Source organism: Rhinolophus sinicus, linkage group LG03, assembly GCF_036562045.2.
Source record: "Rhinolophus sinicus isolate RSC01 linkage group LG03, ASM3656204v1, whole genome shotgun sequence".
Lineage (NCBI taxonomy): Eukaryota > Metazoa > Chordata > Mammalia > Chiroptera > Rhinolophidae > Rhinolophus > Rhinolophus sinicus.
The window spans coordinates 8405680-8430672 of record NC_133753.1 but is presented as its reverse complement, the minus strand read 5'-3'; the positions used below and the strand labels follow the sequence as shown (position 1 = coordinate 8430672).

Below are 24993 nucleotides of genomic sequence, written 5' to 3'. Positions count from 1 at the left end.
TCTTGGTGTTTAATTTACCCTACCTTCGCCTTGCGCCCCCCAAATCATCATGCAATACTACATCCTTTATTCCTGCATCAGGCTGGTCTCTAGAGTCCAAAGAATAAAACACAAATGCTCACTTTCTCCTGGGAGAGAAAATCACAACCCACAAAACCAGGCTAAACACTCAAGGAGATAAGGTTGAAAATATCACTGGCTACAGATGAGAGAGCAAGTGCTGTGCCTGGGGAGGAAGCTGGGATGGCTCCTGCGAGGAGCTGCCAATTGCATGGGGCTTTGAAGGTGAAAAACTGCTTGCCAAGTGCAGGATGGGCAAGGGCGTTCCAGGTGGCGGGACCAGATCAAGCACAGCCTGGAGGCAGAGGAGAGGGTGTAACTGGGAGCCAGAGAGGAGGCTGGTGTGGCTGGAGGGGAGGTAGAGAAGGGGGTCCTGAGGGATGGGCAGCCAGGTTGGAGACGAAAGAGTCTCAAAGATCATGCTAAGGAATGTGGACTTTATGCTGGAGTTAGGAGCAGGGGAGTGATAAGATGAGATCTATGTTTTAGGATCCACTGCCAGTTGTGGAGGGGACTGCCCTGGGGAGGAGAGACGGGAGAGATGGGAAGAGACAATGGCATGGCCAGCAGTAGTCAGTGACCTGCCACAGCTGATGGCTGTCCTTAGCAGGACCCTGCACTTTCCCACCTTGGTTCCCGTGCCCAGGCTGCGACTTCCACCCAGAACTCCCTCCCCAGCTCCAGAGGCCCTGACACATGCAGCCTTTATGGATCTGGTTGGGGGCCTTCCTCTGGTGAACTCCCGAATCTCTTTGCTGGGCCCCATCTCTTATGTCTGATGCCACATTCCCTCCTAGCGCAGTGACCGGGGACATGGGCTTCCCAGCATCAAACACCAGAGGCAGGATCTCCTTTTTGCTCCTTTCTCCCTGCTGGTCCCTGCACACTGCCTCTCACAGGCTGGACCGAGCGTGCAGGTGAGCTCACCTGGGGTCCCTTCCCTCCCAGGCTGTCTCCCCCTGGGCACCCTGTCTGCCCCGCACCTGCAGGGGCCCAGTCACTGTGGTTTTGGATCCACTCCTGGATTCCCTGTGCTGCGATGCGAGGTCTTATTAACAGGGGGCCTGAGGAGGGCCCTCCCCTCTGCGTCCCTGCAGCATCACACCAGGACCCCATACCTCCCACTGCTCACTACAGTGACCCCTCTTGAGCTGCTGGGCCAGGTGAAATGGGAACCCCAAGTGGCAGATAAGTGTGTGCCCAGCTGCTTGAGCTCAAAAGTCCGTGTCTCCCTCCCACCTCCCACCATCCCCCCCCACTTCAAACCACTGGGGGCAAAAAATAGTGCAGAACAGGCAAAAGGCCTTTAAAAATCAAGACTGGAGTCAAAGGTGAGGTCTCCCTTTGGTTTTCCTAGGCTAGTACAGGAGGTGGGGCCTATGATTCACTAAATGCATCCCAAGTGTAGCTATGATTACTATTTAAAATTATCACTGCTACTACTATGCTAGACCCTCACACATGACCTTGTTTGACCCTCTTGGCAACCCTGTGGGCAGAGACAGGATTGGGGGAGGCCAGTGAGGTGCTCAGGGTGCAAAGTTTACGGAGCGATCCCTCTCGGGCGCCAGTCTTGCCCTTGCCAGAGCATGAGTGAGCACTTCCTTGAATGTGGGCCCTGGGATGCCTATGAGGGGAGCTTCCGGGTCCCTAATTTAGGAAGGACGGAGCTGTGCTATAGAGAAGAGCAGAATTCCCCATGCAGGGCAATCACATACCTGGGGGTTCTCCCCAGGGGCACTGTCTTCAGCCTCCCTTTGCTGCTGGTCCTCTTGGGAGGCTGGGGGAGCAGGTTCCGAGGCTGGTTTGGCACCCTCTGCACCTCTGTCCAGACAGGGCTCCTGGACGCTGGCCTGGGAGAGGTCCGTGCCCAGCCCTGAGAAGCTGCAGCTGCTGTGCGAGGCTTCCGCCTCCTCCTCCTCCTCCTCCCTGGGCGCCGGCTCACACAAGTAGCCCTCCGCTCCTTCGAAGTCCATCTCTTCGTTTTTCAAATCATCCGTGCCTTCCGCATAAGCCTCCAAAACCGCAGCCAGGGGAACCTCGTAGTGTGGGTAGTAGAAAAGGTCGTGGGGGATGACGGAAATCTTGGAGAGGGGTGGGGAGGGTTTGAAATCCAGCCCTTCGTCGCTGTGACTCCCAAGTGTCTCCAAGCTGACACTGCTGCTTGGCAGGTCGGAAGGCCATCCCCCGCCAAGCCCCTGGGAGCCTTCAGCCTCCCCTTTCTCCTCGCCATGTCGCCGATGTGGGGACTTGCGCTTTGCCTTTTCATAGACCTCTGTCTTTTTACCCACCGGTGCCTCCTCTGGGGACAAACAACAGCCTTGGTCGTCATCTTCAGGATCCTGGTGAGGCTCGTGCGTGCCAGGCTTCCCTGGGGGCTCATCTGAATCTTCCTTTTGGTGGGCAGATTTACCTTTCTTTTTACCCAGTTTCTCAGCGTGCTCCTCCAAAACCACATCCTCGGCAGGTTTTTTCTCAGGAGACGAAGGAACCTCAGTGAAAGCCTGGCTGGTCGAGGCGAAATCTACTAGGTCACTGTTAAATTTAGAGGCTTTTAATGGTATGCCTTCGAAATAATCTTCCTCATCCATAGCTTCTGCAGTCAGCAGCTTGACCTTGATCTCCAAGGTATCAGCCTTAACAGTATCCTCTCCAAGGCGTGACAGGGGACTACTGGCTGGCTGCTGCTGGCTGCCGTGGCTGGCTGCCCTCTCCACTGCCCCATTCCAGGAGGGAGAACTCTGGGCAGTCTGAGAATTATCGATCTTACCATCTGCCAAGGAAACATCACTGAGGGCTTCGTCAGAGGCTACTTCCGGGATCTTTGGGGCTTCCTGTGTTGGTTTTTCCTCGGCAACCTCAACCGCCACGATGTGTCCATCTTGCTTCAGCAATTCCTTTGTCCCTCTTGGGCTCCCTTCAAAGCCTAAGTCTTGACCGTAGAAAGTATCCTTACTGCAGGAAGCGTCCCTGTAGGAGTCAGCTTCAAAGTGCACAGTTTTCTTGATTGGCAGAGAGATGGACTTCCGGTTGTCCTTTCTGGATAAGATGGAAGATTCTGGAGATGGTTCACTGATATGGCTGGCCTTACCTGGGACCTCTTGGAGGACCTGGTCGATAATCTGGTGTATGACCTCGGTGGAGGTGTCTGACAGCGTACGGCTAGCAACGCCACCCAGGCAGGACTCCTTCATGCTCTCGGGCTTGTCACAGACAAAGACTTTGGAGGGTGGTGGGTGGCTGGTTTCATGGTTAACGGTGTAGGCACGTTCCCCATTTTCGGTCAGAAAGAAGACTGTGCTCTCCTGTTCAGAAGGTGTTTCTTTGATGCGGACAAAGGTGGATTCAATCGGGGCTTCTTTATCTGAATCCTCAAAATCGTCCTGCAAAGAAACAGAAAGAAACATAAAAACAGAAGGGCATTTGAGTACAATGTGCATTCCCCTCTCAGAAAATAAAAACCAAAGAAGACAGAGCTGCTTCAGGACTAACACCAAGTGCACTGAGTAACAGGTAGATGGTTGAAGACTGTTGCTCCTGCTGAAGTGTGAAAACACCAGAGAAATTAAAAACACTTTTTTTTTTTTTTTAAAGCTAGGGACGCAAACAAAGCTCAATAAACTAAATAAACGCTAGAGAAGGCCGAGCTCTCGCTACGTGAGTGCAGACTGTCTTCATCCCTGAGGGCCACCGCCTAGTCTGGGTGTGGACAGGAGGAGAGCTGACCTACCCGAGAAGGAAAAATCAGCCAAATCGCCATTGGTTGTGTGGGCTGGTGTGGGAGACTGAACGTAGAAGGGCCCCAAACATCAAAACCAATTCTCATATGCTAATGCTCTCACATGGGGACTTTTGTTGAGTAAGAGGCAGCTGTGGGCAGGGCTGAAAAGCAGACAGTGACCTTGGTATTACAGTGCTTGGCTCCCAGTGCACTGGTAGAGACAGTGGGCTGAACTCATCCGAAAATTATGTGAAACCAGAGAGCTGAAACTAAATAAAACTGCGACATATCCCTTATCAGCTCCTGAGAAGGCCAAAATAATCAGCTCATTGTAAGTCCTTGTTTTGGAAAGTGCTACATTCTCGGAGGAAAAAAATATCACCTACCTCAAGCTCTAGTGTTTATTTATATGTCAGATCTGGCATAAAATAAAAAAAAATTCAAGGAGCCAAGAAGCAGGAGAATGAGACCCATATCAAGAGAAACAACAGTCGTTAGAAGTAGACCCAAATATGACCCCGGATTAGAACTAGCAAATAAAGACTCTGAAATAACTATTTAACCTACATTACAAAAAATACAAAGGTAGTTGTTTGGGATGAAGGGAAATGATCACAGATGGAAGACTGGATTTGAAGGAGGGAATGAACAGTACATGAAATGGTAAATATGTGGTCAATATAAAAAAACTATTTAAAAAATTTTCTTAAGAAGCCTCCTGACTGTTTAAAGCAAAAGTAATAACTAATATTGGGGATTAAAACATATGTAGAAGTGAATTAAGTAACACTAATAGAACAAAGGACCGGAGAGGAAGTGAGCAGAATTAAATTGTTGCATAAATAAAAATACAAAATATGCATTTCACTTGAAGTGACATAGTAATTCAAGGTAGATTGTAATATGTTCAAGATGATGATTAGAATCCCTAGAGCAACATTAAAAGGATAAAAACCAGGAGAAACAGCTAAAAAGCCAATAGAAGAGCTAAAATGGGAACCAAAGAATAATAGAATAATCCAAAAAAAGTTAGGAAGGAAGGACAGAGGAGCACAGCACTGATAAGAGCAACGGAAAACAATAATCAAGATGGTAGATGAAATCTCTGTGAGTGGACGAAGAACATACTCATTAAATGACACACTAATTCTTGTCAGAATGGATAAAGAGACCTGACTATATACTGCTTGTAAGAGACGTGTTTAAATATTAGCACAGACACACACTGAGCGGAAAAAGACATATTATTGCCAACATCATGAGAAAGCTGGTATAACTATATGCCTATCAGACAAAGTATACTGCAAGACAAAGAAATTACATAAAAACAAAACAATCTAGTTATGAGGAAGATACAACAGTCCTAAATGTGTAATGTGTATGCATTTATAGCATAGCTTCAACAGACAGACAGCAAAAACTGACAGAACTAAGAAGAGAAATAAATCCACAATCGTAAGTTGGAGATGTTTCACATTTCTCCCTCACACTAAGTGATAGGAAAAGCAGAAAAAAGTATCAGTCTGTTTACAGAATATGAGAACAGCACATTAACCGAGCCAACCTTATCGATATTTAAAGAATGTTAATTCCTTCACCACATAAGACACATTCTTTTCAAGCGCATGTGGTACATTTAACCAAAATAAGCCGTATGTTAAGCCATAAAGCTCGGCACAGAGTGTGCTACATGGATGGCCAGGACTTAATGAATGTTTATTGAAATGAACTAAACGCAGCTGTATTGTTAAAGAACAGTTCAGTGGGTGTCTAGATTAGCTGGGACTTGTCACCTGTAGTCCCCTGGGGATTGGAAGGGACTGTTCTGTAGTGATGCATCGTGTTGTTCTATGAATCAAGATGACTTTCTCCAGGTATCATATGTTGCTCAGCTTCTCAGTCCCCTGCCCCAGTCTCTGACCCCAGCACTGGGGAGACGCACAGGTCAGATGTGCAGAATCAAGGCTGTGACCCTGACTCGCACAAATACATACGTTTTAGTTGACTTCAAACTCTGCCTACATCTTAAAGGCTTTGGGTTAATAAAAGCCCTTGGTGCCTAGTGTCTCAGAATTTAGTAACGGGCTAGGAAAATTAAAAACATTGTTATATGATATTATATGTTATATTGTATAATATTATATAAGATACACATATTAATAATATGCTATTACTGTAAAATAATAACAATCACCACCATTTGCTAAGCAGCCGCCGTTGTTTCAGGCCCCCGGACTAGGTACCTTATGTATCTGTTTATTCTACACACAACTCTGAAATGTGGGGACTATTTCCATGTCACGGATGATACCTCATACAGACACGAATCAGAGGTTAAGTAAGCAGCTTGAGGTCACACAGCTCAAGCGGCAGAGCTGACATTCCAGCCCAAGGAATTCCTGCTTCGAAGGTGAGCTGTGGTGCAGGAACAGATGGGAAACACACACACACACACACACACACACACACACACACACACACGTAGGAACTGGGATGAAAGCCCCAGCATGGAGGACGCAGGCTGAGCTGTACCAAATGGGTCTCAGTTTCAGCCACATGTTGTAAGGGATGTAAGAGCCTGAACTTCGGAACCACAGAGACCTGGGGTCACAGAGCTCTGTGCTTGGTGGCTGCGTGACCCTGGAGAGGGCTTAAAGCCTCTGAGCGCCCATAGTCTCATCTACAAAATGAGGATAATCAGCTGAGCCATGTTGGACCATAGAAATGGCAGTCAGCCCAGAGACATACAGGACAGGTACCTGACCAGCCTCCAGCTAAAAGAACAGGCCCGATCTCCCGGTGAGCATTTAGTTCCTTATACTTATTTTTTTCTGTCTATTACTGATAACTATTTGAAATTATAATGTGTTTACTGACTTATTAACTGTTTTCTCTATCAGAACAAAGCTTCACAAGGTCAGGGACCTCATCTGTCTAGTTTATGTTGAGACACGCACCCCCTCCCCGCCGAGCCAGCAGTAGGTGTTCAGTAAGTTACCAATGAATTTGATAAAGGGCTGTTGTTGTTGCTGTCATTATTATTATCATTTCAGGATTGTGCATGGGTTGGGTGAAGGTTCAATGGAGCCATGACAACCTCTAAAAGGTCTGATTATGATCCAAAAAAAAAAGAAAGAAAGAAAGGAAGGAAGGAAGGAAGGAAGGAAGGAAGGAAGGAAGGAAGGAAGGAAGGAAGGAAGGAAGGAAGGAAAATCTGGCACCATGTACCTCTGGGGTTCTGAAAATAAAAAGGCATGTTTTGACTGGTCATTGTCTTTTACAATTTTTCACACTCTGATAAAATCTGGCAGACAGCTAAAACGCTCCCTCTGGCATCTAAAAATCAAGTAGCCAATCCATATTACCAGTGAGCATCTTTCATAATCTTAATAAAGTTTGGTATGGGAAGAAGTCTGCGAGAGGTACAGCTAATTTCTAACTTGCTTTCAAACGTAATACACATTATATATAATTTTGAAATTAAAATGTGGCAAGGTAACGCTCAAGGGACATGAGATCAAGTTTTGATTATTGCGGCTCGTCACACAGAACACAGCCCGACTCCCAGCTTCGTCTGATGGCCAGGTGATAGAAATGTACAGTTTCTGAATTAAAGGTAAGAAAAACGAACGTACGGCTTCCAACTCCGGGAAATGTTCTAGAAACTGTGCCACGTAAGTCACAATAGACTGCTCATCCGGTGTGTCAACCATGATGTCTGTTAAAAGAGACACAGGCGTTAGAAGGAAGCATGAACACGCAATCCTTAAGTGGGATCATGGGATGCTCGACAGTGAAGGATCCCTCAGACCATGGAGGTTTCTTTCTCTGTATTTTACACTTGAGGAAATGTAGGCCCAGAGAGGGGAATCATTTGACTGAAGTCTCACAACTGGCTGATGAATAGAGGAGCTGAGACGTAGAATCCAGGACCCCTTATTCCTAAGACTGTTCACTTTTCGGCCTTAGTCTCTCCCCTGTAAGCAGTCAGCTCCATCAGTGAGACTGCTGAACCACTGCTGGAGGGAATCCCAAATTAGCCTAACCCACACAAAGCAATTTGACAGCATAGCTAAGTGCCTTCAAAGGTGTGTCCTTTTCAACTCTGTCATTCTGCTGATGGGACCCGGTCTTGAAAGGAGCAATCTGAGAAGCACACTCAGCTTTATTCAGTAAGTTGTTCACTGCAGTGGTGTGTATGAATATGACTATTTCTGAAACAACCTCAGTGCCCACCTGTAATAGAAGAGCTAAGTAAACTTTGGTTTGCCCATGAGAGAGGCCATTATGCAGCCAATAAAAACATACAATGAAGACATTATAGCAACAAGCAAAATGCTTATGTCATAATTATAATGTTAAGTTTTAAAAAGTAAGAGCCAAAACTATACATACACCGATTGATCCCACACATGTAAATAATTGTAATGAGATGCACAGAAAAATACTAGAAACATGGTCTCAGTGGTAGGAATACAGGAGATATAAAAATGTCTTCATTAGATGTTTCTGCATTTTCCATATTTTCTACCTGGACAGCATGTGTTGCATGTGTAATAAAAATTATTAAAAAGGAAGAGAGAGAGAACCACCGCTACCTTCTGGCTCTAGGAGCCGGGGGATGTGAAGTGCATCGTGGGCGACGCTGAACGCCTTCTCTAGGTTTTCCCGCATGGAGTCCTCCAAGGCCTGCTTCATGTCCACCAGGCTAGGGTCGATGGCCTTGATCACAGCCAGGAAAGCCAGCCCACTTCTCCAGCTGCCCGCAAAGTCCTGCACCGCCACACCATACCTGAGGAGAAGCACCAGGGGCGGCCAGAATGCAGCTCAGGAACCACAGTCAATGATGAGGTCAGCACGCGTCAGCCTCACGGGCCTCGGGTGGGGCCAGGAGCTGCTGACCTCACAAGGCGAGGATGTGCTGGGCCCTGAGCCCCGGGGATGCTGCACTGTACCACTCATAGTTCCATTTCCGGACAAAATAGAAGTGGAAGTTAGGGGTCCTACAAGGAGGCAAACTAGGACCTTGTGTTCCCCAATTCCCAGCTGTATAAAGGAGCAATTTTGTACACTGTTCCTATATCAGTGATACTCAAAACACAGCAAGCAAGAATGTGCTATGCAATAAAACGGAGCCAGGAAGGCCCAAGTTCACACCTGACTGCCCCCTCGGTACTTCCTGTGCTGTGGCCTTGGGTAGGTCATGGATCCCTCCATGCCTCAAACTCCTCGATGATTAAAGGCATCACCCGGCTGTGACCGCTCGGGGGCCGTAGAGGAGAACGTCAGGTTGAACTCACGAGAACAACTATGTCACGTGGACAATCCAATGTGCAATGTAGGCAGCACACGGAAGCCACTCACTAAGTAACTGGTAGCTAATATCATTATCAATAGAAATAGCATTAAACATGTAAATGTGAGGGGAAAAATTAGCGAATCCTGCCAGGCACTCATTTCCTTTAGAATCCATCCCCTGAGGCCCCCACCAGTCTCTCCACCGTGGTCACTGAACTCTCGCCAAAAAAACAAAACATTTTTTTGTTTAAATCAGTTAAGATTCATGAGAAGCTACAGAAGCAGAGCGCCCCTGTATTCCCTTCACCAGCTTGCGTCAGTAGAGCGTCGTACATCACCAGAGCGTGTGATCTACTTCAGGACTCTGACATTGGTACAAGAGTATGAATGAAACACAGACCTTATTCGGATCTCACCAGTTTGATTTTCATGGGGGTGGTATATGGTACCGTGACATTTTATCAGCAGTACAGAGTCCTGTAGCCACCATCGCAATGGAGAGACAGAACTGCTCCATCACCCCAAAGACACCTCCTCTTCCTCAGGCACCCTAACTCCTGGCAATCAGCTTTCTTTTGGTTGATCTCTTTTAAACAACATGTAATGATTACTCACATTAATCAATTCTGTCAGGGTCCACCCCTCAATCAAAACTCCAAACATGCAGCCTCTCTTCCATCTTTTATTCCCATACACTGCGGGGAAGGGGTCTGATGTTTGGTAAGTGCTTTTTCTGTGCTGGTTCTGCGCCAGGCACTGTCATAGGGCTTATGTCATTTCATCCTAATTATCCCGTAAAGCACCAAATGACAAGTTATCATCTTGCAGATGTGGCTGGAGGGGAAGTGATTCACCAGGCTCTCACCCAGTCTGTACGTGGCAGAAGTGAGATGGCCCCGAGTTGGTGCTGACCTGGCTTTCTGCCCAGGGGTTGTCAGCCGCTGCCAGAAAAAGACCTGATACCAACGTGCTGGCAAGGTCCCTGCTGGCACAGGGTCCAACAGGAGGCCAGAGACTCCCTTACAGTTCCCCGGTCTTGGTTTTAGAAAAGCCAGACCAACCTCTGATATGTTACAGCCTTTCTGTCATTAGTTTTCAAGTAGATACAGACCGAAAGACACCCGGCTACTTAACAATAAATATGTACGTGTTATTAGGATCCAAGAGACAGCCCCACTTTGGGGTGTAACGTGTGGAAGCCCCTCTGGTTTGTATTCAGAGCCTCTCATCAGTTTTCTGCAAACCAAACATTCTGCGAATACAGTTTTCTGTGCACAAAAACTGAAACAGGTACCGCGTTCCCTGTCCTGACAGTCCACACAAAGCGACGGGCACATAACTTAATCAGCGTGCATGCCCCTTTCCTTCGCCCACCCCAGGGAGCGTCCTTCCTCTGCCTGGCAACAGCTCGGGGTGGGGGACGGCACTGTGGCTTACTTCCTCGTCTTCCTCTGCACCCACGCCAGCAGGGCCCTGATGGTCTTCCTCTGGTCTTTCACTGATATCGCCGTGCTCCTCTCTGTGGTGGGTGTGGGTGGGAAGGAGGAGTCTGAGTCTGTGCCCCATGAGCCAGGTGACAGGCTGGAAGATGGAGAGATTCTGCTGAGGTTGCCCGTGAGCTCCTTAATCTGGAAGGAAAACAGCATTTCAGACCCCAGAGACAGACCCATCTGACCCATGGCCACAGGGATTCCGGCCCGAGGGACCACCTCGTGCAGAATTGGTTCTCCAGATAGGGAGAAACCCCTTCCCGATGGCCATGTGTCAGGCGACAGGGCAGTACTCATGATGGCCTGACCGTTTCACATGGCTTATGGTGTCTGCAATGACACTCCACAAGCAACGTCAGCTCTTCCTGGGGCCTCTATAGCTCGCTGGCCAGACTCTGGACACCATATTCTATTTCAAAAAACGGGCATTTTCGAAGATGAAATGTCAGCTCCCTCCTTCCTATTCAGGGAAAAGAACTTGAGCACAGTTTTCTATGCTGCCTTCATATTCCAGCCACAGATGCTGTCCTTCCTCTGTAAAATGTGCATGTCCAAATAGAGGCTGACACTGGAACAATGTAAAAAGAAGGTCTCCCCTGTTCCCTACGCCTCTTCCTAGAGCTACGTGTCATACAGGCTCTTTAATCCTCTCAGATGAACACGAGTCATTTTAGGAAAGAAACTTTACCAAGTTCAATTGTTCATCAAAAGTATTTCCCCGGTTCTTGTGACACTTTGGAATACAACTATTTTTTCCAAGTAAACACTGAACTCTTTAAGTCCCAAGAGGATGGATATACCCTTCTGCAGAAAAGAGCTCCCACTACTTTTAAAATCACAGGGGCTCAGCTCTCCAGCAACCAGATTCTTCCGGTTCTTTTTCAGGAAGCAGAACAAGCAAAATCTGTCAGAAACTAAATCTCACTGTTGCCCTTGCTTTGGCCCCACTCTGTTCTGTTGGCCCTAAGCAGATGCAAGGAGGTCGTTACCGTGTGTTAACGGAAAGGAAATGATTTTACCTGGAAAAACAGGATTATGTTCCATATCAGCCCAAGAACCAAAGAGGGGTTGCCATCTGCTATTTCTGCTGCGTCGATGCTAACTAGTTTTACCTGCAGAAAAGCAATTTATGAATTTAATGGAGTGGCCACGTAGACTGAAACAGGCTGTCTTCTGATGCCTTTGTGGGCCTGTTTCTCTTTCTCACCTGTACCATTTGGTGCCAACACTCAGGGGCCCCAGCATGCAAACGTGTGCATAACCGTGTTTAATAGACACATGTATAGTACTTATCATGCACAGACACTATTCTAAGCTCCTTACAAGTATTCACTCAGTTCGTCCTCACAACTCACAACGTTGGGATTTCCATTACACCTATATTTCAGGTGAGGAAATTCCACAGAGGTCAAATGTAATGTGCCCAGGGTCATGTACTAGTCAGGCCTCAGTCATTCTTTTCTAAGGACAGATGGTCAGTGCCCACTAGGTCTGTCTGCATGCTGCACTAACACCACCGAACCTGCAGATTGAACAAGTCTTTGGACAAACACAGAGCACTGGTGTCAGAGTTCCTGGGCCATGATGGGAAATTAGCCATTGCTATCTAGAAACATCGTGTTGGGATAAGGCTGATACTCAGAGTTTCTGCATCGTTACAAAATATCCTATGCTTGCTTAAAATGGGCCTGTCGGAGAAACCCTTAGGAGATTACCTACTTATTTAACTAGGTTCTGACCACAGGATGGTGTTCTTGGAGAATCCCTAAGGCCCTGGTTCTCAGAGTGTGGCCCCAGTGTTGATCTCCTGGGAACTCCTTAGAAATGCAAATTCTCCAGTAGACCCACTGAGGCAGCAACTTTGGGGCAGTAATCTGCATTTTAACCAGCCTCAGGTTTGAGAACCACTGCCCTAAGTCATTTTATCCTGCAAACAAAATCTGAATATAGAGATCAGGGGTCTGCAAACTTGATAAGGGGACAGAGAGTAAATATTTAAGACTTTGCAGGACACAGAAATCTCTGTCACTTTTTCTTTGTTCTTTACAACCCTTTTATAAATGTAAAATCGATCCTTCAGGGGAAGAGAGGAGAAAGAAAAGGATATCAAGGTAGGCTTTCAAATCCACCCTGTAAAATTCAGCAGGGAGATTTGGGGGGAAAAACACCAGGCCTCATATGAATACTCCGTTCTCCCTCTCCCTGAGGGCTTTTAAAATGTTTGTCACTGTTCTCTGATCCTATCAGTTGTCAGGAGTTCCTGACAACACCAGTCTGCAGGGCCTGGGCATATTAACGGAGGGAGACTGACTCCAGAGTTTTCTGGCTCAGGGCATTTTGCAAGCTGATGCCAAGAGTATAATTCAGGCAGCACGAGCTCATCACGGACAGGCTGGAGCCAGGAAGGAAGTTGTCGATTCTGTGAATCACACAGCAGATCAAATTCAGGTCCAATATTCTGTCCACATTCATCAAGGCCACACGTGCCACATGATGCATCACCTACGATGCGTGTCCTGCTGGACTCCGGGCCTCTGCTCTGACCGCCCCCTCCGTTTCGGTGGCTCAAGGAACACATCCCAGGACAGGGACCTGGAGCGGTTAGTCAAGTTCGTCATCCAGGCTTCACTCCCTCCCACCTGGAGGAAGCCCATTCTGAGCTGAGGTTCATAGAAAGTGTTTCAAAGTGAGAAAATGCCAGAGCTGCCTTGGAGGGATGCAACGAACAGGATGGTGCAGCATCCAGGACGGAACGCCTGGCTGAGGGTAGGCAGTGACTGCAGGGGGTCCAAGTCCCCAGGGAGCAGATATTCACAATGACCTTGCCTTGGGTGCCTAGTCCACTGCTGGGTTCTCCATGGTGAACAGACAATGCAATAGCCAGACATCAGTCAGAAGCTTCTGGGATGTCGTCTCCTTCTTCCTCTTCCCCCTCAGTTGTTTTTGCCACACTGATAACATGGGGACCAAGTGGTTTATGGGAATGTTCCTTCTCCCCCTCTGGAGGCCACATCGAGCATGGGGCAGCAATAATGGTCATTACAGTAATGCCAAGTGGAGCCCAACTTCCTGCTGAGTGGTTTTCATGGGTTAGTTTATTTAATGCTCATAATACACCCATTTCATAGATGAGAAAGCTGAGGCTCAGAGGTGAGAGGCCATAGTTGGTCCTGTGGGGCAGCCAGTCTCTGTCATTGGAGTGAACATTATGCTGCTGGAGAGAGAGGAAAGGATACAGGCCGGCCACACCCGACAGCATCTGAATCCTGGAGCAAACAGGACCTGACTGCTGCCCCTCCCGGCACCTGCTTGGCACTGATCACCCAGTTCTGGGACATTGTTTTGCTCAGGAGAGACACTGTGGCCTATCCGCCCTCGAGCTGGGCCAGTAGGACACGAAGGGGCCAGGAAAGGCCCACGAGTGGTTTGTGGATTCTGGGAGTGGGACAGAGACTGTCTCTGAAATGCATTTCCTCCTCTCTCACTCACCTGTGCTCACTCCCCACCCCCAGCCCGACATGGGGCCATTTACGTCTCACCTGCCTGGCAAATGGGCCACAAAGCTGACATAACACATCTACATTTGGAATATTTCCAGATTTTAAAACAAAAAAATAGAGAAGGGAGCTGTAACGTGTTGTTGTACCACAGGTACCTACTGCAGACAGTTTGGGAACCATTTAAGGATGGGTAAGAGAGGGTCAGGCCTTCAGTGTGTGACACTGCCACACCTGTGCTGGGCCAGTCCCACCTGGAGTGCCCGCCCACCCGGAGCCCCCGGGCCCGCAAGACCACTGCTCCTCGTCATGCCCCTGTGACGAACAGTGTGATGTCTATGTGAGTCTCTCCTGCCAGACTCTGAGCTTCTTAAAGGCACAGACATACTTCTAACACAGCCATGTGTCCCCAGCACGGAGCGCAGTCCCAGGCCCACGGAAGACACTCAGGAACTGTGCCCCACAGGACTGTCGGAAGCAAACCTCCGACCTACCTGGCGATTGTGACAAATGCAGTGGGAGAGTTTTGCCGACATCACAGGCCCATGGGGCAGCGGACAGAGCAGGAAGGAAGTCAGGGGCCAACAAGCTGCCGGTGAGAGTAATAAATATCCTGGGCAGTTGCTCCAAGGCCCCGCTATGCTATCACGGAAACCACGCCCCTTTGGAATTCAGGTGCAGACGCGGCTCTGAAGAGCCATGTGTGGTGTTCCCTGTAGCAGTGGACCATGGAGGCGGGGGAAGTAGCAGCCTCGGGTAACGGAGCCCTTGCTCTGCCAGCACGTGGCTGAAGGCTGCCTGGATTGGGCACATTTAATCCTCAACGACTCTCGGAGGCAGGCGTGGTTCTCATCACCTGTTTTGAGGCTCAGAGAGTCCACGTCATCTTCCAGGATTGGAAGATGTGGCAGCTGTGCCCCAGGACCTCTGCCATGAACTGCCACGTGGGAGCTGAGGATGGTGGTAAGACCTACCGCCGGGGGCCAGCCGTGGTCACGAATACAGGACGTGCTTTGTTAAAGAACATCTTTATTCAGATATGTTCACATTCCATTCAACTCACCCATTTCAAGTACAGAAGTGAATGATTTTTAGTGTATTCACAGATGTGCACAAGCGTCCCCAGTCAATTTCAGAACCTTTTATTACCTCACAAAGAGACGCCACATTCTTTGGCTATCCTGCTCCCTAATCCCCGTCAACCCTACGCAACCGTTAGTCCCCTCGCAGACTCTAGAGCTGGCCCTGTCCCGGACGTTTCATAGGAATAGAATCACAGAATAAGTGGTCCTTCGTGTCTGGCATCTTTTATGATATCTTCAAGGTTTGTCCACGTTGTAGCCTGTACTTGGTTCTTTTTCATGGCTGAGTAACAGTCCATCTCATGAATATACGGTATGTTGTTTATCCACTCGTCCGCTGATGGGTATTTGGGTTGTTCCCACCTTTTGACTGTTAGGAATGATGCCACTAGGAATTGTGCTGTGCTTTTTGGCTGGCACCATCTGAACTCTCTCCTGCGTCTGGGGCTTTCCCCACAATTTGGGAGGGAGAGCCCACCTCTGTCTTCAAAACCCAAAAGTGCTTTCCCCTCCTCCTCTTGGCAGCTGGACGTGGGTGGGGACCCCAGCTTGGCAGCCCAGACCATTGAAATGGCATGTGCGACACTGAGTACATTCCAGGGCTGTGGTGGGGGCAGTGACGTCCTTCTCTCAGAGGCAGTGGGGACAGGGCAGTGGTAGCCATGCCCACACAGATCCTTGGATTGGGAAGGTGGGGGACTCTGCAGTGGTCCCAGCACCTGGCATCTCTGGGTTCCATCACCAATTTGCAGCTTTTACGTGACTCTGTGTATTACTCGACACCCTTTCCACAAATTCCTTTTCTGCTCATATCAGCCAATCTCAGCTGCTGTTGCTTCCTACCAAGAACCCCAAGTGAATTGCACTTTATGATGAAGTTTTACCGTATATGCAGACACGTCGGGCAAACGGGGGTGTTTTTTACCCCGATTCACCGCTGAAGCTTAATGGAAGCGAGTATTGGAAGTTACATCCCTCTTAGGCCATCCGTTCCCATTTTTGAAGGACGTGAAGCAGAGTTCAAAACACAGAAAAAGCTAATTGAAGTCTAGAAAGTTACATCAAAGAGGGGAGAATTTTGTAATTTTTCCTGGCTCATTTAGCGCCCCCTTTCCGCTTTGCTTCTCCCATATTCTGAGTTGTATGAGAAAGGTTTACACTCTGACATGCTCACTGTACTTTTATTCAAAGGTAGGAAACAGAAAGTGTCAGCTAAGTCCTAAAGATCTGACCGCCAGTCAACTGTCCCGCCCTTCCCACAACTAAGTGTCCATTGGAGTGTTTGTCCTGATGGGGGATGGGAGGGGAGCAGGGCGTCAAGGGCTGTGTTGCCGACTGATGGATTAGCTGAGTGACTTGTGTTAAATTGAAACTTAATGTGACCATTTTAGCAGGATTCTCTTTACATGCTTGTCTTGAGACCAGCACTGAACTTCAAATAATGTCCTTTTCGTTATAGGAAGGGCCTGCGTGAAAAAGATGTGTGTTTCGAATACTTACATTGCTATCTTCCAAAAACTTAAGTGCTTTCGCTATGTTGTTCAACCGAAAAATACGGTGGGACGAGGATTTGTACTCATGCAGCTGTAACACAAAACAGAGCAAAACCAGAAGTTAAACCAACACAGACCCTCCGCTCCCTGTGGTGCCGGCGGGTTTGCTTATCTTCTTTCCCGGTTTTACTTTAATCTCCAGAGAAAGAAAGGCACTCGCAGCTGAAACCCAGCCCTTATTTATGGTTCCCGGGACTTCACTCAGTCGAGTTGGTGAACGGGGGACTCAGGGGTTAAACAAGGGACAGATTTGTCAGGTTTTTCTCTCTGACCCAGCTCCTGGCTTTTGATAGTTTTCCCTCCTCCAGAGCCCTCAGTGACATGTTCTCGCAGAGCTGATGGTTCCTGTCAGGGCAGGGAGTCTCCGCTGGGAGCATCACCACACAGCTGCTAAATCATCTGCTGTCCCTCCCTGGGGCCACAGATGTTCCTGCTGCCTCAAGCTCTGAGAACAGTTATCCCAGGTCAGAGGGACAGGGAGACGGAGACAGGCTGAGAGACAGGCAGAGAGGCAGGGAGGAGAGAGACAGACAGTGGGACAGAGATACAGACACAGAGAGGGAGAAAGAGAAAGAGACAGACAGACAGAGACAGGCAGAGAGACAGGGAGGAGAGAGACAGACAGTGGGAAAGAAAGAGAGATACAGAGAGACAGACACAGAGAGAGGGGGACAGGGAGAGATATTAAGACAGAAAAAGACAGAGAGAGAAAAAGAGACAGACAGACAGGTACAGAGAGAAAGACAAAGAGATAGAGACAGAGACAGACAGGCAGACATGGAGAGAGGGCGGGAGAGGGAGATGCACCTGGAGAAGCCACAACTCTCATATCATTAGTCGTCACACTGGAAGCACCGTCAGGACAAACATCTGGAATTGAAGCTGCTGATGCTCCCCTAGGTGGTGGTTTACATTACAAGGCAAACCAGTGGGTGTCAGTCCCGCCTGGTGCGCACTGCGGAGGCCAAGCTCATGGGCCCCGGTTGCACCTGTGTGTTAGCTTTGGCGGGTCCCTTAGGCAAATCTAACACTGACTCTAGAGCAGGGTTTCTCACCTCAACCTGACTGGCATTTTGGCCAGATCATCACACCCCACCCCAGGGGACACTTGGCAATGTCTAGGAACATGTCTGGTTGTCAAACCTGGGGATACGACTGGCATCCAGTGGGTAGAGACAAAGGACGCTGTCAAACATCCTGCAAAGAACAAGCATCCTGCCGCCCACCATGAAGAAGGATCGGACCCAGAGCAACAGAGCTGAGGTTGAGAAGTCCTGCTCTGTGAAGGGGGGAGAGAACCACCGTGCACACAGCAAACACACACAACGCGAAGAGGCTTGGCTAAAGTCAAAGTGAAATGAATCTCAAGGTCAAATGGTTCAATTCAATTTCAGTCATACTTATAAGAAGGTTCTTACTTATAAGAAGCCACCAGTTCTACTTTCAGCCTTGGGATCGATGATAGAATTTGGTTGTAAGATGCCTTTTCCCTCCATCATTCTGGTTAATAAAATGGCTGGCTAGCTAAACTATAATGTTCTAGTTCTAATCTTTAGCCGTAACAGACTCACAGGGAACACTGGAGTTTTTATTCATTTACTGACTAAAGTATATTTGCTTAAAAAAAAAAAAAAAAAAAGATGCTGCTTAGTATCTTTTTATCTTAGTACACGTGATTTTATCAGACTCAGTCACTGAGAAAGGAATGTCACCCTTCAATTTGTCATAGGATTTACGTATGACCAGGTATATACACAGAACTGTATTGCAAAGAAACCATCAGCACTGTTTTCCTTTGTGTTTGGTTTTTTCCTGACCCTTCTGTGACATACGTACCAGATTTCGCCCAGACAGGACTTCTAACAAAGCCATTAGGATTTTTCCATCTTGTATATCAACGAACAAATCTTTAACTTCTAGAGGTGGGTCGCACTATGGAAGAACGAGAAAATAAGCAGCTGATTAGTGATCACCTTATTTGACACCTGTGCAACCCAGAGAGCTACGTCGGAGCTGCAGGTTTCACGTAAGAGGAAACGTCCCGACAAGCACATCTGTCTACAGGCAGCAAAGCCCGTCCAGGGAGGGAGCAAGCCCGTCCCCTGCAGGGCATAGCCAGGCAGTGGGTCACTGAGGAGCTGTGGAGGAAACAGCGTCAAGGGCACCATTGAACAAGTGACCCCTGGGGACCCTTCTAACCTGTGATCTGACCCCAGAATCACACATTACATCCAGGTTTCTCCTTGAGGGGAGAAAGAAATGACGTGCCTTGGTCACAGCCTTCCTAGAAGCAGGGCTCACATGAAATGACCTGGGTACAAGCCCTTCACCCCAGTCTGGGGACCCCAAGGCTCAGAGGCTGGGCGACTGGCCCAGTGTTTGGACAAGTCAGCTCTTTGGTACAGTTCTAATTCCTCATTGGGACACACTGGCTGACCCTAAGTACAGCCTGGGTCCAAACTGTGATGCATGACCCTGGGTCAGTTACCCTCTGGGCCTCAGTCCAGATGTTGGCAGGGCTCCCCCATCTCCAACACTGCTCAGTCTCCACATGTGCACCTTCCTGAGGTGCCAGTTGTCACTTCATTAATATTTAATCCAAGTCTGGAGAGGGGGCACCCTTGGCAGCGGAAGCCGAGAAGGTGGCTGGTATGTACAACTTGTTGGGAGACAGCAAAGGGGGGATAGACACTCAACTGGCCTATTGAATGCTGGGTGGTTGGGTGAGGGGAGACTCTTCTTCTACCCCCAAGTTTGTAGGTCTGTGACGAACTCAAAGTTTGCGATGCTGATTTATATGTACAGTGTTTCCCTGAAAATAAGACCTAAACGGACAATCAGCTCTAATGCGTCTTTTGGAGCAAAAATTAATACAAGACCCGGTATTATTTTACTATAATATAAGACTGGGTATAATAGTATAGTATAGTATAGTATAGTATAGTATAGTATAGTATAGTATAGTATAGTATAATATAATACAATACCGGGTCTCATATTAATTTTTGCTCCCAAAGATGCATTAGAGCTGATTGTCTGGCTAGGTCTTATTTTCAGGGAAACACGGTATATGTTGATGAATGTTTATATGTTTAGGTACAGAAGTAATACATACTCATTGTAACAAGTCACACTAGTTAAAATTGTAGAAAAATTTTAATCAATGGAATGTCACTGATGGTTTCATCTATAAAAGTCAGGTTTCCTGAGATAAACCAGCATTATTTTAAGATGTACCTTTCACTTGTTCCACCAAGAAGCAAAGGGCTAAGACACACCTGACTTCAAAGCCAGGCTTTACCCTCAACAGGAACTTGGCCTTGGGCATTTTCCTTAACCTCCCTGGGTCTGAGTGTCTTTGGCTCCAAGGTCAGGTTAGGAATCTGACCTACCTCAGAGGACGGGAGCTAAAATGAAATGAGATCACGCAGGTAAAGTGCCTGCCATAGCACCTTCCTTCCCAGATTACTATGAAGGGGCTTCCTTCCTGCAGGGTCTTGGGGTGCCCTCTTTAGCCAGGCATTTCATCCAGGGGGGTGTATGCTTCATAGCTGTATGTGCTGAAAGGGAGAGGTCTTTAGCTAGGGCCTCTCTGCAGGTAATGGCCCTTGAAGCATCCTCCCTCCACCCCACTTGATTCTCTTCCTGGGTTCCCTGGGTCAGCAAATGGCACCCTCAGCCCCAGCTCACCTAGGCTCTTCCCTCTCCCTGGGGGAAAAAGCACCTCTCCACACAGGATCTGGAGTGTGGAGGGACTTGGGTGGGAAGAGCTGGAAGCCACCCCAGGTTTCCTCTCTGACCCAAGCCCTGGAGAGGTCTGCTGTCTAGGAACCAACACCACCGTACCCACCAAGAGTTTGGCTGGACATGGCCTGGAGTCCCCGGGGCTGGCGGGAACTTGTCAGTCAGATGCTCCAGTGCATGCATCTGCAAACTGGGTTTCGCAGAACCCTCAACTTCAGCAGAGCAGCGTCAGGGTGGCTTACGGGGGCCCAGGGACGTCACACAAGAGGCTGACCCACTGCACCTCCTTCATCATTGAGGCTCAGCTCTTATGGGCCTTTGTTTAGGGTTCCAGATAAGACTGCTTGAAGAAAGGTGTCTGTTGACTAAAGCTTGATAATAAGTCTTTTATGCAGTACGGTTAGGACTGCAACAGACTCTTAGGGAATAGGGCCTAGAAATGTGCCTTTTTAATAAGCCCTTACCCCAGCATGAATTTTCTGTTTACCTTTCAGTACTGGGGCCTTGAGCAACATCAGAACAGTTAGACTGGGCCTTGCTCCTGGGTACAATGAAGGGGGTGTTCACAGAGGAGACAGGATTAATGGGGGTGGGGGTGGGGGTGGGGTGGTGGTGGTGGCAGCTGTAACCAGCCCGAGACCCACGGATAAGGCAAGTCTTGGAAACTCAGTGGAGCTGTGGCCCAGGCACCCTTTTCCTCCGGGAAGGCCTCCTTCCCGGGATAGCCTTGGAGGGTCCGTGTTTTCTTTTTTTCATTAAGGAAGGTGGCATTTCCTTAGCCCTTATACGAGGCCCCCGACCCCCTGTGAGTCAACATGCAGGACGATTCCACCCACAGGTGCACAGAAAGAGGCTTTGCTTCAAGGGCAACGGAGACTTTGAACCAAAAAGGCAAGTTATTTTCTTTGCCAACTCCCACAGCTCCTTGGGCACATTCCAGGCCTAGCACAAGAGCATCAGGTTACAGAGACTCTTACGGAAATCTTACCCAGCTAATGCGCGGCAGAAATCGCCAGACCTGAACAAAACAGCCCCTGATAGATGGACTAACACAATTTCCAGTTACCAGCCCCAACCGTGGCCAACCCCTGCATTCGACTTGAACCTGGAGAATCACTTCCATTGACAGTGTCTGCACGAACCTCAGCAGCAGCGCTGGCACAGGGAGCCCTGGCTGCAGTCCATCCTGCGAGATGGCAGCAGGAGAAACTGAAACCGCTCCAGTGAAAACACTCCTGGGGCCCCAAACGTTCCGTGGGCTTCATGGGATCGGTATGGCCGAGTAAACAGCACCCCCAGGGCTTTCTTCATGATCTAACTCCTTCGGTAAATTAAGGAATTTTTCCAGAAGCCAGAGGCTCAGTAAATATTTCTGACAGCCTTCAAATTGCAGTTAAGCCCAATTCCCCAAGGAGTTCCTGGGTTTCCTTTACATGAAAGGTTGTTCTTGAAAGTCTCGAGGTTGGTAACGTGGCTGTTAATTTTGCCCTGTTTATTAGGCATCAGTTTTAGGTGCTATCTGATTTATCTTCAGAGTGGGTGCTACCCACCTGCCTTGCAGAAGGAGCTGAGCATGGCCGAGGAGAACAGCCTTGATATAATAAATGCTAACAGAGGCTCATTTGCTGTGGTGAGGGAGTGCATGGGTTTTTGCTGCATTACCCTCTGTACTTCCCTGTATTTGTTTCTTAATTTAAAAAAAATAAAAGAAAGAATGAAAGAAAGAAAGACACCATGGCTACCCTCTGTCCACCAGGAAGAATTTCCAGCTAACCTGACACACATCAGAAATTAATTTAGGAGTTCAGTGAACTCAGGTTTGGGAAACGGTTTTCCTTTTTTCCAGAAATAACACTTTATGAGCCCTGCCGAAAATGCACCAAGAGTCAAAACAACTGGCAAATGATTTATAACTTCATCCGTGATATGTAGTCTTTCCCCTGAAGAGTTCAGGAGCCTCCTGGGCCCAGTGTAACCCATTCTACAGGCGGGGAACAGAGGTGTGGGTGGCCAAGTGCTGCTCGGGACATGTCACAGGCCTAAAGGTCAAGTGTGCATATTCAAATTTTGGTCCAGAGCTCCACTTCTTAAAAACCACATTTATTCTCTCTGCTTTCTAACCATTTCAATAATTTCCTCTAAGAACCTTCATTTGGGTTAACTTAAAGGGAGGTAAATAGTTACTCTTGTACTATTTAAGCAGGTAGGAGCGAAAATATATCTCAAGTGGAGTGCTTGAATACCACTGGGTTTACCAAGCAATGAGAAGGGCAGTTGGGTCTATTTGGAGCACCACATAGCGGAATTTCAGAAGCAAGAAGTGGAGTGAAATGAATCTTCATAAGTCAGCTTTCTTATAAAGAGAAAAATAATCTCTCTTCCCCGAGCCCAGAGCAACACAGAATGTTCTGGGTCAAGGGCTAACCTAGCATGGCAGGAGGGCTGGGATTTCTCACTGGGGCTGTTCCTGCACTTCCCATTGTCTGCGTCTCAGGAGGAGCTTCTGTTTTCTGGTGTGCGTGCCTGAGAAGCTTGCAGACAAAATGCAGTTCAAATCTGCAGGACCAGAGGATGATACATAGAAAGAAAAAGGGGAAACGAAGGAGAAGCCAAGAAAGGGCCTCCTTCTGGTTGTGGGATTGCAGGAAGGCATTAGCCTCTGTTTCCTCATTCATAACGGGGGAAAGAGGGTAATGAGGGTTGTCGTGGGGATTAGAGCAGACCTGTGATGCACTGAGTAGGGTGCCTGGTGCCCCAAAGGGGCAGGTAATATATTGACCAATGGCAACATTATGTGATTAATCACGGGATCTGGTTTTTGTTTTTAATTTATTTTTAAAATTTATTGGGGTGACAATTGTTAGTAAAATTACATAGATTTCAGGTGTACAATTCTGTGTTACATCATCTATAAATCCCATTGTGTGTTCACCACCCAGAGTCAGTTCTCCTTCCATCACCATATATTTGGGGATCTGGTTTTGTTAAAAGGTGTCAAGAGTTCTTGCATAAATCAATGCAAACACCTCCCAATGGCTCTTAACTGACAGCCCCCCTCCCTCCCCCACCCTCTGGAAATCACAATCGCCCTCGCTTCCTGTCCATGGAAGTGTTTGGGCTGCTCAACAATGAATGAATGTCTTCCAGCTTTTGCTCATCGTTCCTATTTAAAGAGAGACCACTCTCTCCTGGCCCAACTAGATGGACAACCCCAGGAGGACATAACTGTGTCTTACGCTCCCTTGTGTTCCGAGCCCTGAGCTTGATACCGGCAGTGAGAATGCACTCAAGAGAGGTTTAAATGAACGAACGAAAACAGTACCACCACCACCAGAAAACACAGAGCCAGCACGTCCCCCTACTGTGCTACTGAACCGTTCACTCACTTATGGACGAACCCCCCCAGTTACCAAAACCCCACGTACGCTGCTTACCTTCTCTAGATGCAGGTTTATCCATCGAGTGAAGGTCCTCTTCTGCACATTTTCCCTCTCAACTGGAAACAAAGAAATGCCATTAGCTGAACGAAAGGAAATCGGGGAAAAATCCCGCCCTCCACTTCCCAAGGGGGATTCCAGGTAGATGGAGACAGCCCTGGAGGGTCCACGTGTGAACAGGAAGGGAGTTGGCAAGGGGTTCAGTGGCACCTAGAATCCATTTTCCCCAGTGCCCTTCCTTCACCCCCGAGCATCTGAAATCGATTAAATACCCACGAAATCAGACACACAGAACAGAATGTTGTATGCAACCTAATATGAGCATTAGGGCATTCGACTCTCCAGCTTAAGAAGAGTCAAGTGGAAGATACAAATGAAAACCACGAGGTGCCTGGCTGCAGAGATGGAGCTGCAGTGACGGGGCACGGGGCAAGGGGAGGTCAGTGGTAAGGAATTGGGATGGAGCTCTGGAGGGTGCCCGAGTGTGGTGGGCAGGATGTGACACTCCTGGGTTGGACCCTTAGCCCTGTCATCTCCCAGCTTTGTGTCCTTGGGTCAGTCCCTTCCCCATGTCTGATCTGCTCACTTCCAGGCTGCCTTAAGATACCTGCCATCCTGCAAGTCAATTCAGCACAGTTCCTGGCACAACAGCTACTCTTTTTTTTTTCTTTGCCGCTGTTATTTTGAGACCCAGGAGACATCTAACGCCCGTCAGGACGGGCGAGCTCTGTGGGCAGCTGCTGAGTCAGAGCCCCCATGAACCAGGACGACACAAACGAGACACAGATTTCTTCTCCCAGGGGACAGCATTTCCCAAACAGGTTTCTTATGAAAGCTCTTTCCTTTTCAAGTTACTGCCATCTACCTAGCACTAATGGTGTCCTGGCACCTCGTTTCCATTCATCTTTGAACCTGACAACACCGCCTGCAGAGTAGAAACTATTATTTTACAGGTGAACAAAATGGGACTCAGAGAGGTACCATGACTTGCCCAGGGCACCTGCTGGAGAGATGCACAGCTGGGTATCACCCCCAGGTCTGTCTGTCCCCCATCAGCAGCCTGGAAAGGGAAGGTCTGGGTTTGAATCCCAGTTCTTCCAATTACGGCAAA

General features: G+C 48.3%; 1 protein-coding gene across 4 annotated transcripts in view; it reads right to left on the bottom strand.

Moving 5' to 3' along the window:
- Positions 1 to 24993, bottom strand: part of CLMN (calmin) — a 98593-nt gene that overhangs the window by 12621 nt on the left and 60979 nt on the right. For all 4 annotated transcript variants that reach the window (XM_074326978.1, XM_074326977.1, XM_019746226.2 and 1 more), the window contains exons 2-9: positions 23880 to 23941; positions 18538 to 18633; positions 16649 to 16732; positions 11589 to 11681; positions 10517 to 10707; positions 8380 to 8573; positions 7417 to 7499; positions 1779 to 3443 (exon numbers count right to left, since the gene is read on the bottom strand). In XM_074326978.1, coding sequence (XP_074183079.1) covers positions 1779 to 3443; positions 7417 to 7499; positions 8380 to 8573; positions 10517 to 10707; positions 11589 to 11681; positions 16649 to 16732; positions 18538 to 18633; positions 23880 to 23941 — 2468 coding nt within the window. The remainder of the gene's footprint in view (positions 1 to 1778; positions 3444 to 7416; positions 7500 to 8379; positions 8574 to 10516; positions 10708 to 11588; positions 11682 to 16648; positions 16733 to 18537; positions 18634 to 23879; positions 23942 to 24993) is intronic.